The sequence below is a fragment of the Microtus oregoni genome, unplaced genomic scaffold (assembly GCF_018167655.1).
Source record: "Microtus oregoni isolate MIOR12 unplaced genomic scaffold, Mior012 000032F_ref0000030, whole genome shotgun sequence".
NCBI lineage: Eukaryota > Metazoa > Chordata > Mammalia > Rodentia > Cricetidae > Microtus > Microtus oregoni.
This window is the reverse complement of record NW_024543091.1, coordinates 13,189,958-13,205,737: the sequence shown is the minus strand read 5'-3', so window position 1 is coordinate 13,205,737 and position 15,780 is coordinate 13,189,958. Positions and strand designations below refer to the sequence as shown.

The 15,780-nt window shown below is 41.3% G+C and overlaps 1 protein-coding gene across 3 annotated transcripts in view; it reads right to left on the bottom strand.

Moving 5' to 3' along the window:
* Window positions 1-15,780, bottom strand: part of Unc13c (unc-13 homolog C) — a 457,501-nt gene that overhangs the window by 422,901 nt on the left and 18,820 nt on the right. For all 3 annotated transcript variants that reach the window (XM_041679506.1, XM_041679508.1, XM_041679507.1), the window contains one exon: window positions 6,110-9,333. In XM_041679506.1, coding sequence (XP_041535440.1) covers window positions 6,110-9,074 — 2,965 coding nt within the window. In that variant the 5' untranslated portion in view covers window positions 9,075-9,333. The remainder of the gene's footprint in view (window positions 1-6,109; window positions 9,334-15,780) is intronic.

Genomic DNA, 15,780 nt, shown 5'->3' with positions numbered 1-15,780 from the left:
GGGATCCATGTATGACCCTCTTAGGGTTCTCCTAGTTTCCTGTTTTCCCTGGGGTTGTGAACAGAAGGCTTTATGTCTAATAACCACTTATGAGTGAGTACATATCATGTTTGTCTTTCTGTGTTTTGGTTACCTCACTCAGAATATTTTTTTCTAGTTCTATCCATTTGCCTTCAAATTTCAAAATTCCATTGTTTTCTTTTCCACTGAGTAGTACTCCACGTGTAAATATGCCACATTTTCTTTATCCATTCTTTAGTTGAGGGGCACCTACATTGTTTCCAGGTTCCGTCTATTGCGAATAATGCTACTATGAACATAGTTGAGCAATTGTCCTTGTCCTGTGAGTATGCATCCTTTGGGTATATGTCCAAGCACAGTATTGCTTGAGGTAGGTTGATTCCCAATTTTCTGAGAAACTGCCATACTGATTTCCAAAGTGGCTGTACAAGTTTGCACTCCATTCTAAAGAAAACTTTCTCAGTATTTTTAAGTAAACAATTTATTAAAAACAATTTATTATTTATGTATATTGGTATCCCTGAGTGTATGTATGTGTACTGTATATATGCAGTGTCTGAAGAAGCAAGAAGAGGGTATGGGATTCCCTGAAACTGGAGTTATGAGAAGTTGTGAGTTGCCATGTGTGCACTGGGAACTGAACCCAGGTCCTAAGGAAGAACAGCAAGTGCTCTTAATAACTAAGCCAACTCTCCAGCTCCCAAAGTAGACAATTTATAAGCTTCTCAATTTACACACAATTTTAAGGAGCAAACCTTTTACTTCTCTATAGTTTAATGTACAGATATTACCAAATGCTTTTCATGAAATTTAAAAATCTGTTAATCTAAAAAAATCCCTTGTTTTGCTGTGTTTCTTTTCTTTATAAGTTTAGAAAACCATTAACATATTTCCTTAGATGATTCTCTACTAGTTTAAAAGGAATAGGAAACTAGAGAGCATACTAGGTGTAAGTATTGTAGTACAGCATTCAGCAGTGCTCTTCAGATGAGCCTGATAACCACCTGCCTCACAATCAGCAAGAGCTTCTTAAAAGTCCAGCTCTGGTCTGGACTCTATGGGTGAGATGTGAGGCCCAGTCCTGGCCTGGACTCCATGATGGAGCCTTGGTGACTTAATAACTGGGGACAGAAAGTCCTGGAGATAAGACAGAAATACTAATTCTTTTTAGATACTAAGCTGGGCTTTAGGTAAAATAACATAGTTTTGGTGATCTGTGAGTCAGGTCATCACTGAAAGAGCATCCGACACACCCAGTCTTCTCAAAGATAAGAGGTCCCAAGCCAAAATGGAGAGACGTGGCATTTGATCGTGGTTTTCACAGTAGAAATCAAATAATCATTTTTCACTATCTTGAAGTTTATATGACTGAGAAATACTAATTTATTGAAAAAACTGAGCTTGTAAGACTTTATCTCATTGGCCCAAGTTATATATAAGTGTATGCATGTGTTTATCTATATAAACATACATACACACATACAGTAATATGGGGTGGTGAGTGTTCACCACGAACCCTTCATAAAGTCATGACCTTAGCCATTGACCGCCATGGAGGTTTGAAGTCAAGCTCTACTTTGGAGATTGTGCTTGTCATTCAGTTTTTTTTCTTTTTCATGTAAGCATGAAGCCAACACCTAACTCATTGTCTTTCTGTGTAAAGCACAGTTGGGATTCTGGATGAGGGTTAGGAAGAGAAACAAGAAGCATGCACAAATACAAGGTGCACTCTAGGACCACAGAGACAGATAGACTGGAATTTAAAGGAGACTGAAGTGAATCTGGCTAGTCCTGGGCTGGAGGGAGAAACCAAAACATTCTTAGTATGACACTGAGTTTGAGCGAGCTGTGCAAATGACACCACCCAGCAGGGCCCAATGGTAGGGAAGATTTGAACTCCATGGGGCCAGTTTTTTTGTTTGTTTGTTTCTTTTGCCATATAGAGTCTAAGACAGCTTATACTATTGGAATGCTGATGGGGTGAAGTTATTTTTTTTTCACAATATCATCACCATGTAGCCACAGTCATTAAAGGTTTCTTGTCCTCTAGGGTCTGAAGAGAAAGCCTGAAATCATTCAAATGCCTGGACATGTAATTTTGTAATGCTATGTTTAGGGTTCTGCATTTCACAGAGATGTCCAGCAAGATCCTTCTGGCCTGGTTTGTAATAAAAAAGACAGAGCTGCTGCCTAATGGGAACCAGGCAGCCATGGAGAGCAAGCCTGCAGGCACCTGCCCAAGGCTCAGCGAGCAGATGGCTATGGGCACAAAACCACCATCGCGATTGGCACCTTGTTGGGTGCCTGGAGCAGGAAAGGGCCTGGAAAAGTCCTTCTCTGGCTGCCCTTCCCTCAGAAGCATATTGGGAGCACAGGATGGGGAAAATGCCTGGTCACTGCCAAGCAGAGCGGAGCTGCCCTTTGAAATCTAGGCTACTGCAGCCTCCTGGGGCGTCAAGCTGCTGCCTCTCAGAACCAGAGTGGATCTTAAGGAAGAGTATGCCGATTTCCTGTGGTATAGTACGTCCCCTCAGGTTCCATTCAAAGCCACCTCACAGGATGACACTAAGACAAGATTACAGAGGGTTCTGAGTCCTCTGCAGATCCGCCTGCAGTACATAGCACAGCTTTCTCGATTCAGAATTCTCATGTTGGTGATTGGGGCACTGTTAGCTTCTGCCCGTGCAGCAGCCTGCCTCTGCCATCAAAGCAGCTTTACATTACATCATCACCTGGGGCCAGGTGCCTTTCCACTGTCAACTATGGGACATGTGCACGCTTTAAAAGTGTCCACCAGGCACTTGCCTCTCTTGCTTCTTGCTCCTTTATTGCCTCTCTTCTTCCTCCTGTCTCTCTCTCTCTCTCTCTCTCTCTCTCTCTCTCTCTCTCTCTCTCTGCCTCTTTCATGTACCCACTCCAATATGGCCTTTCACTCCTTCACTCTCCCCTCCCTGCTTGCCAGTAAACCTCTTACACTAACTCTGTTGCCTTGGCGTGTTTGCTTAGTGGCATTCCTTGACAGGGCACAATGAAAGATACCCAGGTACCTACTTCATCTTACTTTTTTATTTATCATTGCAGGCACACCAATCTGTTTTCTGAAAAGTACCACTGATGACGGGATGAAAGGGTCATTATCATAGCAATCTAACTTCTAGAGCCCAGCTAATGTAGAATTTTCATTTTAAATTTAGTTTTTATATAACTGTATTATATTTATTTCTAAGATATAATGAGATAGGTGTTGATGGTAAAATGATTATAGTGAAACAAATTAGCATATTCATTACCTCACATGGTCCTCCCTTGGTGTGTGTCAAGGACACAAATACAGAATATAATAACTATAGTCCTCTGTAGTCATCACTGGGCCATTGGCTCCCAGACTTGGCTCATCTCATGTGTCTATCATTTGTTTCTTCTCCCTCATATTCTTGTTCCCTCCTCCACACTCCCCGCTCCTGTTTACCACTGTTTTACTGTCTTTCTCTTCCAATTTGATTTCCTGTCTAAGTACTCAAGAGGGAACCCAGAGCTTCTCCCACATGGTAGTTTATTGCTCTAGCAATGAGCTATACTCGAGCCCTGACTGCTTTTGTTAGGATGTTTCATATAAATTGTATCCTGTCATATTCTTGTGTCTTACATCACTTGATAAATGATAACCTAAAGGCCCATCCATGCTGTAACAAATGGAAAGATAGCCCTTCAGAAAGCCAAACAATATTTCCTGTTTATATACATCAGTTTCCTTCTTTAAAAACTAGAGGCACTGACTGCTCTTGCAGAGGACCCAGATTTGGTTCCTGGCACCCACATGACAGCTCACAACCCATGGAAATGCTCTCTTCTGGCCTCTGAGGATACCAGACACACTGGTGGTGCACAAATGTATGGGCATGAATATCACTGCTAAACATATAAATAACATTAGTTTTTAAATTGAAGATCCACATTTTTCTTCTGAAATGTAAGGCCTAGCTGTATTTTTGTTGTCTAATATTACAAACTGATACCTTTAATGTGTTGACTATAAACAGATATCCATTATATCACACACACACACACACACACACACACGCACACACACACACACACACACACACACACACGTTATTGGCTGTTTTTCTACTCTTTAATCTTTGGGGTGCCTGCCACCCAGTTCCCAAATAAATACACATTGGGGCTTATTCTTTCTTATACATGCCCGACCTTAGCTTGCCTTGTTTCTAGCCATCTTTCCCTAACTTTAATTATCCTGGCTACCTTTTACCTCTGGGCTTTTTCCTTTTCTTACTTCTGTGTATCTTACTTTCACTCTGACTCCCATGGCGACTGTGTGGGTAGGTGACTGCCCACTAGCGTTCTCCTCCTCTACATGTTCTCTTGCTCCTTCTTTTGATCCTTCTAATGTTCTTCTTCTATTTATCTTCTCTGCCTGCCAGTCCCACATATCCTTTCTCCTACCTTGCTATTGGTTGCTCAGCTCTTCATTAGACCAATCAGGTGTTTTAGAAAGGCCCAGTAACACCACTTCACAGAGTTAAACACATGTAACATAAAGGAAGGCAACACATCTCTGCATCATCAAACTTTCCACAGCATAAACAAATGTAACACATCTTAAAATAATATTCTACAATGCACCATACACACACACACACACACACACACACACACAAAACCAGTTTAATATTTTAAGTAACTAGCTGAATCTTCAGTTAAAAAAAAGTCTGATTTCCAGATTCTACATAAAAAAACTGTCAGCTGAATGTCACTGACAACGACTTCCATACCTTACTTTGATTGGGGATATTATTATTCTAATAGAATCATATTCACATAACAGTAACAGTAGACTGTTTGGCATTTTCAAATCAGTTCTAAGTAGTTGAGAGTTCTCAATCTAACTCATTACAGAATCACAGGCAATGTACCAGCACCCCTTCCCAAGACTTCTCTCCTTTAAGTACACAGGCTGAGTTGTTTCCTATGGGTAAGAATTTTGGAGGAGAGAGAGCTAATAGTCTTAGGTCCCGTACGATTTGATGGTAAGATGAGTGCTGACTCAGCAGCCTGCCCTTTCAGTGAGAAAGTAGGACTTAAATGAGGGTTTGAGGCAAGGAAGTCACAATAAGCTACCAATTACACAAATTATTCTATAATAGAATTTCAGAATAGCAGATTAATGTCAATCACATATACATCTGCCTCTAAAAATATTATACAGAATATATTTTGATGGAAGATGTCAACACTAATCTGAGACCACATGAAAATATCAAAATTGCATTAAAAAGAGATTTTAAAATACTATCCCAAGATACTATAGACATGCAAATAAAGTAAAATGTAAATAATTGAAGTGAGTACAAATGAGGTTTAGTTAATAAGCAAAATCATTGAACTCATATCTATACACAGCTACTAAATCTCACATCTAAAATTGTTCCCCTAGGAAATTAAGAAAAATAGATCAGTTCTTCTGATTTTCACACTAGAGAAGCAACTTCTCAACCACTCCCGAGGAAACTCCCCCACTCTCACTTCTTGCTAACACCAAGCAGTCATCCACAGGTCTGGCTGAGATTAGCTGTGTAGCCCCACCTTTTCCTACCACCAGGCTTCAAATCATAACTCTACAAAGGAATACTTATATATGACCATCTATCTTCTCCAAATTTTAAAATGAAATACTACTTTCTTCTCTACCCTATGAACCCAGTGGAACCAGGGCATGGGTGCCAGGCTGCTTGGCCAAGAGCCTATCTATTTTTCCCCCCAGTGAATCCTGCACCTAGGACAAGAATCTTGATCTACCATGTACAGGGCTAGAGTTGAGCTCATTTCAATACAAACTATCTGAAATCTATTTTTCCTTTCCTTGTGTCTCCCACCTTGTTGAGAGAGCTACCTGAACAAACTGAAATTCTTCTCAGAGCACACACACACATACACACATATACACACACACTCACAAATTCACTATAGGTAAATTTCTTCTCCCAAGAAAACCGAGACCATCCTGTCCAACAGCTCCAATAAGAGTTAAGACATAGCGCATAACTTAGCATTTAAACTCGAGTACCTCCAGCCAGGATCTTCTCTTCCAACTCTGCCATCTGCTTCTTATAGGCCCTTAGAGCTGCTTCTTTGAAGGAGGGTCGGATTCTCTTTGGCTTCATGACCTCCGGGGGCTCTACAGGGAGGTTTTGGTTTTCATCTTCCGCTAATTCCATTTCAACTGCTGGTTCATTCAAGGTTTCTAGTTCTCCTTCACTAATGATGTCATCTGCCTGCCCATCATAGCCCTCGTCTTGCGGGGTCTCATAAGGAGTTTCATAGGAAGGGTGGTCATAGTCTTTCATGTGTTCATCTACTTCTGTGACGCTAGTCCTGTTTTCTAGTTTAGCTAGGACTTGCTCCATCACTTCCACATAATCTGTCTCACTGTCCGCCACTGGCTCACTGTAGTCCTCCTCTTCCTCCGCTTTGTAGTAATAGGGCTCTGTGTAGATATCAGAGTCAAGGGTGGTACTCGACTCATTTGCCGTGGATTGAGATAGTGTCCGAAATCTCCCCATTAAGGAAGAGCCACTGTCCTCACACCCACTGAGACTCTGTGTGCTCTTATTCCACACCACTTCCAGGGCTGACTTAGCTCTCTGAAGTGTAGATCCAAATTTGGGGAACTTGAAGGTCTTATCAGAAAGGTCAATGCTTAACCGACTGTGCCAGGACTTGGGCGGGGCACTCTCCGAATCATCACTTTGCAATTCACTTTGGCTTCGGTACAACATAGATGGCTGGCTTTGGTTGGGGTACGGCTCATTCGAATTGGATTTTTCATAAGAATCATATGGGCCAATCCACTGACCTTGGGGTTCATTGTCCAACCCAGGGCACGGAGAGGAGTTATCATCCTGGGTTAAATCAAAGCTTTCCGAGTCATCTTGCAGGTCACTGTGGCACTTTCCCAGGTCATCTAGGTCTTTGCTGAAGCCATCCAGCTGTTGGTCAGACAAACTGTTGGTGTCGTAATCAAAAGCTTCCTGAGTGGAGGAATCTAAACCAACATCAGTGGCTTGTTCAGCTTGATTCCACTCCTTCCACGGAGACAGGTCCTCATGCAGTGATAGCTGGGAACCACTGTAATTGCTGCGGTCTCCAGATGCACACACCATGCTGTTACTCATCCCACTGTCCACTGTTTCTGTGTTCTCAATTTCACTCTGCCCTTGCACTGCTGGGATCCCCCTGTCCAAGCCCTGGTCCTGGGGACTGCGGTACAAGGCAGATATGCCCTCCTGCTTCCTCTGCCAAAGTTCCCGGTCGGAAGAGGAAAGGAGGGAGCTCCCATTAGTTCTACAGAAAAACTGGCTTTCAGAAAAATCCTCTGAATAAGACTGGCACAATTTGGAAAAATCTGACTCAGAACGACTAAGTTTAGGCGTGAAAAAGTCACTCTGTGAATGCCAGAGTGGTGTGGCTTCCACATAGTGGGCTGTTTGCTTTTCAGGGGTGTTTGAGGCCGGCAGCTGTGAGGGCCGTTTATCCGAGTCTGACTTATGTGATGTTCTGTTGTTAGTCGCTTTGTTCTTAGAACGAGCACTGTGTGACTTTGAGCTGGACTTGGAATTGTTTCCTTTTGCAGGAGAGTCTGCATAGCTGCTTCTGCTGGCATCAGACTCCAGATCTCTGTCACTGTCGTTAGGTGACAGCCAAGCATTCTTCTTGGCTTTGGGCTCTGGCATGGATAACTTCATGTCCATGCTCTCGTATGTCTGGGAAGAAGGTAAGCCCCCTTTCTCTTTCCTTTCTCTGACGTCATAAGTCAGAATATCTGTGGAGATCCCAATGCCCGTGCCTTTGAGCTTATATGATTTCTTTAAGACAGAATCCCTTTGCTGAGGGGTTTCGAAGTACACTAGGATGGGCCGAGGCTTTGCGTTTGGGCAATCCCTTTGCTGTCCTATCCTCTGGGCAAATTCAATTTTAATAGCATTCGGTACATCCGAGAAACCCATTTTATCTACAAGAATTTGGTAGACCACACTTTCAACGTATTCAAATCTTTCTTCGGGCACATTTAAAAACCTCAGGCTTACCTTACTCCCCATGTGACCCAAATGCTTAATGTAATCGTGGATGTCCCTAGTTTCCCTCCGCGCCTGGACAAAGCCTGTACGCAGCTGCTCAATCTCACTCTGGACAACCTCCACACTGCTGGAGATTTCGTCTATAGAGTACTTGAGAGCATTCACGTGCCCTCGGAGTTCGGAAAGTTCGCTTTCGATCTGACTTATTCCCTGAAGCTCTTTAAAGATCATTTCCATGACGTCATGGGTTTGGCTAATGCACCCAGAAGAGCTGAACCCTGGCTCCAAGACATTTGTCTTTGGGTTCCGGGCAGTTCTATCTAAAGATTTGCTTCTTATGCCCCAGGTTTTCTTCACAGTGCTCAACTCAGAGTCTGAGGAGACACACTCTTGGCTCTTCTTCCATTTCCTCAGTTTCCGTAAAGCACCCAGTTTTAAGGTGTGGAGGGTGCGCTCCCCATCTGAGCTGCCCTCAGAGGGTGCCAGGCTGCTTGAGCTCTTCCTGTTACGTCTGACAGGCATGGTGTGTGTTGACTGGGCCTGGTTTTCGGCGCTGCTCCTTAGCTCATTAAAGGATTCAGAGTAGGAGCTCTCAACGGAGGACAGCTCCTGTGGCAGGTCCTCATCACTGTTGGTCACAGCTGTTTGCAGGCCATTGGCGATAGCAACTCGGTAACTGAATGTGGGTGACAGGGAGAAGTCTTTTTGACCTTCGTTGTCTTCTAGGGAGAAGTTACGAGTGGATGAGCACTTTGCAATCTTTTTTACAGTGCTTTTCAGGGCATTAGACAATTTAGGGGGTTTAGTGTGGCCAGCAGTAGAAAAATCTTCATCTTTTTTCTGCTGACGATTCTCTTTCTTTTTGGTTGTATTTCCCAGTTTCTTTGTAAACATTCCTTTGCAAAGCTTATGTAGATAAGCTAAAATCAAGCTCTTGAAGAGGCTGGCCACCATGGAGAGCAATGAGTGAGAGCTTTTCTAATCCAAGGGAGTTGACAAGGCACTGGGATGGCAGTCTGTAAAGCCGAGGCCAGCATCACTGTTCAGAGGTGCCATCCACCACCAGACAGAGCCGCAAAGGCAAGATGATGCCCCACCGGGGAGTCAAGGTTCTGTGGAATCCACTAGCCAAGCACTTCCACTTGTGAAAGGAATTCTTTTCTGGAAGGGGGATTTCATGACTGCCTCATGTCCATCTAACTTCATGGCGTGTCTGAAAAGAAAGGAATGCTGCAATGAGCACCAGAATGCAGGTCCCCACTCTCCCCATTTACATTTCCCAAGGCATTTGTGATATACGAAGTGTGCAGAATTGCAGAAGGGAAATGTGATTCTCTGAGTCTAAATAAAAATGTATTCATTATGAATTATAATGCCTATTCCTAAATCACTTGTTTCTATTGAAATAGTGACAGAGGGTGGTAAGATTACTTTTATGCATTGATAAAATGACAACTTAAATATGGTCATTATGCCATTCCCACGCTGTATCTTTTTCTAAATTCTTATTTACTAACAGAACTATAAGGATATAAGTATATTCTTTCTAGACTCTCCGAATCATCACATTCATATAATCCATGTGTGTTAAGACTTTTTCCATGGAGCCAATTCTTTTTTCACTAGAAATAACCTCTTTCTCTTGTAGGAATTCAATGACTGGGCATTCTTTAAACAAAGATTAAAATAATCAAAATTAATAAATACTCCCAATGTTGAATGAAAGCTAAGAGATCAATGTAGACATCAAATGGACTCTCATGAGTTGAAACACATTTGAGATTGTATTAGATTAAGCAGTGCAAAACAATAAAAAGAATGGTAAAATAGCTTTAAAACTAGAAATGACAAAAGCAAAATGTAAATGTTCATGGCTTGAAAGAGCAGCACCAGCTTAAACAACTGGTGTAGCCTGCCGACACGTGACTGAAAACTCATCATTGGGATTTATTAGGAATATCACCAGAGATGAACTCTCAAATCACCAAATCAAAATGTACCACAGATGGGAAAAGCATATAGATAATCAACAAATGATGGGCCAGAGTTATTCCTGCGATTTGTTGAAGCAGGACTGACAGACAACCATGGCACCTTCATGACATTTCTTCTTAGACAACAGGAAGACAAGGTTTATATTTCGAGCCACTGGCTGAATGGCACACTGACTTGTTTATGGTAGACACTCGAATGATTTGTGAACTATTTTATCACTGGAATTCATCCCAGGACAACAGTAACACCAAAGCCTTTGCTGTTTTTGAAGAATGTATTTGGGTAGATAAACAGTCTCCAGAATTCACTAAAGTACATCATAATCTGCATGTAGTTTTCGGGGTCTACTGACTCTTTGTCTGTCTCCCTCCACTTGGAAACCTGCCAGTCTCACTTCATTCAGGCTCTGCAGGGACTTGGGAATACACACACACTGTGGCAGGAAGCCAAGCATCTCAAGGGAAGGGGTATGGAATTGAGCAAGGCAGGCGAACAGATGCAGGAAAAGAAGCCATCAATGTCCAAGCCTTCAGGACTCCCGCCTTGAGAATGCAGGTGCTCTTCTCTGAGAAGATTTCTGAACTCAGTCACAATTACAAGCCAGGACTCCTTATTTTACTAATAAATGGTGCTGAGCAGTTGACTCCTGAATTAAGTGTGCTAAAAACTTTGTCATGCATGTCTGTGATCCTTCCTTATAAAGAAAGACTTTGGAAAGTTAAACTATACTTGGGTAGATGAATCATTTTCAGTGAGTTTCAGTAGAATGAAGTGTTCTACCAATTTTGTCAATCTAAAATATCGTTTTCTAAGCCCACACATAGATGTCTGTGTTTTGCTGAAATAAAATCAGTAGTTCTGTGAATGTGCCTGATGTTTTCATGTTTGGTCGGCATGACCTTCATTGCTAGTTCTAAATTGTCATCATGGATGAGAATACATAGAAGAAGTACTCTCCAAAGAAAAGTTCTGTCCCACTAGACACAACCCAAGAGCAAGAGTTTGGAACTGCCCAGAGGAGTCCCCTTGCTCTGCGTTCCACCCACACAGAGTGACTTAGTTGCTATAGCCTAACTAACATTCATCTGTACCTTAGGAGTTCAATGCTCTGAGGGCTCAGACCTAATACACAGTGTAATCTATTGATGGACACAAAGCTTGCATAATTGCATGTTAGCATAATGGTAGGTAGGACTTGGCAGGAGAAAGCAGGTCAGTGGGAAATATAACTTTGGTACTATCTGGTTTCCTGGCTTCCTCTGAGTACCATTTCCTGGCAGTCATGATATGAGCCCCCTTCTTCCTCCCTCAGCTCCCCCCTCTATGGTGTCACGCCTCACTTACAAGGCTAGAAACAGAGCCAAGTAACCATAGACTGAACCGCTAATGCTTCTGCTATCCAGTTTTTGATGTCAGATATTTATCCCAGGGGTACAAAATTCTAATGATGTGGAATTTCCCTTTGTATGCTGTGATTACCATTGGTAAATAAAGAAACTGTCTTGGGCCTACACAGGGAATAGAGGTAAATGGGGAAAACTAAACTGAATGCTGGGAGAAAGGAGGAGTCAGAAAGAAGCCATGTAGCCTCCACCATGAGACAGATGCTGGGAATTTTACCTGGTAAGCCACAGCCATCAGGCGATACACAGATTACTAGAAATGGGCTAAGTTAAGATGTAAGAGTTAGCCAATAACAAGCTAGAGCTAATGGGCTCAGCAGTGATTTAATTAATATAGTTTCTGTGTGATTATTTCGGGAGTCTGGGCAGCTGGGAAACAAACAAGTGGCCTCCTACAACATTCTAATATATCTTCCTAACATTAAATTTTCCTCAATTCCTTCCCCTTGCACTTCTCACCACATTCTTGTGAATATCTATAATTTTCCCATGTTTCTTAAACCTGAAAAAGTTCAGCTTCAGTCTGGTTTATCCCTGGACTTTGACACTTTGCCCTCTGTTCTCCCATGATACCTTGACTGCATTATCAATAAGAAGAGTCTCACAACAAAAACTTACATGAAATATTTTACCTATGTATCTGCCTTTCCAATTTGACTGTGAACTGCTGGCAAGCAAGGGCCATGTTCTATTTAGCTTTAAATATTCATATTGCTTGCCACATCATATTTCCCAATACTTATCAGTTGAATGAAAACATAAATAGGAAAACTCATTCACTAATAAAAACTCATAAGTTGAATAAAGGTTCAAAGAAGGCAGAAGTGACTGAACTTGACCCATACAATCCAGAAAAGACGCAATGTGAAAGACGGTCATGGTGGGTCATGCCTATAACTTCAGAATATGGAAGGATGAGGCAGTAGAATCATTGTATTAAGCTAGGCTGTGATACATAATGATCTCCATCCAGGAAAGCCTGGAAAAAAGTGAGAATCTGTCTAAAAAATAAAAGCATTTTAATGGCTCCAGAGTCACTGATTTGATAATTGTCTGTGCTCAGTACAAAATGTGTTATCTCTACGGTCCACAGGACTTTGTGGAAGATGGGGTTAACAGGACTATAAGCAGGAACATAAGGAGACTACTAAGAAATGCTGTCTTCTGGGTGTGATGTGGTTGTTGCAATCATGAACACACAGCAGCTGTGGCCTATTGCACAAGACTGCCACGAGTGTGTGTGTGTGTGTGTGTGTGTGTGTGCATACACACAGAGAGACGAGCAGGATGGGGACTAGATTAGGAAGAAGAATGGGGTCAGTAGGAATGGAAGGGCAATGAGATAATGGGGGTATAAAAACATTGTATTGTACACAAGTGAGAAGCTGTCAGAATTTTAAAAGCAACCAATATGATGGTAAAAGTAAAAAAAAAAAAAAGTCACCAACTTTGATCTGAAGCCCAGTTACCAGAGCCACATAAGCTATGTCCAAAGATGGAAGACTATTTCCCTTGGCCTGGGAGAAATGCTTATAACAGGGGCCAGTGGGTGGAGAAACCGAGCCGGGATCTTGACAGTCTTAAATGTAGGTTAAGTTCCACTTGGTGAGGAGGCGCTAATCATCAATTGCTTCCTGTACTGCCCTAGATAGATATTTCCAGCACGGTTATCCCTATTTAGACACCCCACTATTTGATCCTGAGAGAGTGGCCAGGCTTCTCTGCCTGAGTTTATCCATTTAGGATACTGGGGTGGAAACATCATCTCTGGGGGAACTGTAAGGTGGAGTTCTGAGAATGGTGTCTGACACGTAGCCCAACCCAGAGAATGAAGGGTGCTGACAAGAGACAGAAACAACCAGATTACGTGGGTATCCGCAGAGACCGAGGAGGGGTGAGATGCAACTCCAGAGTCCTTCTTGGTTAAAAAACAATATGAAGGATAGACACTCCAATTGAGCAAATGGAAGGAAATCCTTACACCTTCTTCTGCCAGTATCCATTCTGGTTCCAGAAGTTTCACCTTCCCAGTTACTACGTTCCCACTCCCTCTCCCCTATTTTGTTCTGTCACAAGCCCATCACAGACCATAGCCACCTAAGGAATAGTGCTGCTGAATCCAACATATCAACCATGAGACTCATTTGAGACATGGAATCAGGGTAGGAAAGAAAGCTGATAATGAGCATGTGTTATGTTCTAGAAACTTAAATAATCATAGTAATCCACACTAGATACACTTTGCAGCTAATATAAACAGTACCTGTGGTGCTGACCCAGTCCTTAGGATCAACACAAATATATATATATATATATATATATATATATATATATATATATATATATATATATGAATGAAATAAAATTTATGCTCTGCCAATGCTGAAGCATGCATGGGAAACCTGCATATGGTGGTTTTGTCAAACTTGTACATATTGGGTTTTATGGTCTAAGTTGATGATGACCACTGTATGCATCTGTCTCTTCCTCAAGAAGTTGACCAGATCTCATTACAGAGGGTTGTGAGCCACCATGTGGTTTCTGGGAATTCAACTCAGGATTTTTGGAAGAGCAGGCAGTGCTCTTAACTGCTGAGCCATCTCTCCAGCTCCATATATAATATATACATATGTATGTGTATATTTATACACACACATATATACATATGTATGTGTATATTTATACACACACATATATGTGTGTGTGATGGAGAGATGGCTCAGCAGGTAAGAGTATATGTATGTATGTATGTATGTGTGTTTTGAAGTTTAATGGCAAAATGAAAATACATTCTGGTCAGGACAAAAATCAGCAGAGGGAGAGGGAAGCTGGGGATCAGGGAAAAGAGCCAGCATGTAGTTATCAAATTCTCAGTTACTGCTATTTAAGGGGTCCCCTATAGTCTCTGCTTTTGTTACGTTTAATTTTGCAGCACATATTATATTATATAATAAAATTTGAGAGTAAGAATTAAGATTTAGGAAGGCAAGCCTTTGAAGATTAAAACACAGGACTGTTGCTGTGGAGGTCTTAATGATAACATTTAACTATTACTTACTATGTACCAACCACTAGAAAACTTATTTTTCATCTCTATAATACTTGTATTAAAGAAGCTGAGGTGTTGAGCTTTGGGAACTTTGTGCTAGACCATGCAATTAATAGGAAATATCCCATTTGGCTCTGAGCCCCAGATTTAGATTAAGATATAAAAAACCTCTGAAACTAGCCTTAATAATAAATAAGAAATCATTTTTATTGGTTAATAGAGTCATTTTATAAGAGAACTAACTGTTCAATGTGATTCAAGTTGGATAATCCTAGTGGAGTAAAAAGTTAATCAATGTTTTTATTTAAAAAAAATAGCAATTCACTGTTAGAACATTACCTGAACTGAGTTGTATCATTTTCTGGTCAAGACATGATGTTATGGTTCTTAACCAAAAGCATTCAAGTCAGAGAACTGAGAATTCAGAGTTAACTTTCATAAACATGAGGGAAGACAAAGAGATGGGGCTGGTTATGATGCAGACCAGTTGCCTCCACAAGTTCCAGCCTCAGGATTTGAACACAAAGCTGACTCAATTCTAACCTTGACCCTGGCTTAGGAACCTCAAGAATATCACCTGATTTTCATATATTCTAATTACTATTCTATTATCTGCTTAATTTTAGACTAATATGGTTTGATGGACCAAGAACCCCTGAAAGGTTGCCTTGAACACCCCTCAAAAAATTACTTTGCACAATGAACAGCAGGAAGCAGTTGAAAAGAACTAGGCCCATATTTCCAAATATTGCTTATAAATGTTTGTTTACATTTAAAGGGAGATATGCTATAAAGATTTGCATTGGTATGGATTTTGGTTTATTGATACAAATTTAAGGACAATTTTGTTACACTGTGTATATGCTTATTTCTTCTCTTGATTAAGGTATTGTGTTTATGCAGTTCATTTAAAATGTAATGTATAATTAAGAAATACAGATTAATAGATAATCATCTATAATAGTCAAACTATTGTAGTCATGTTAGTTAGATTTTCTAGATGTACAGAGATGTATTTCAAATGGATACATATTCTTCAAATCTTTTAGAGACCTTCAGAATATGGCATTTAAAGTGTTTTAAGAATTTAGGACTTTTCCATCTTCCTCTCGGAGAGGCAGCTTCGCTTCTGCCTCTGTCCCCACTTCTCTGCTTCCCCCATTCTCTGTCTCTTTCTCTTCTTCTCTCTCTCTCTCTCTATCCCCCCCTTCAC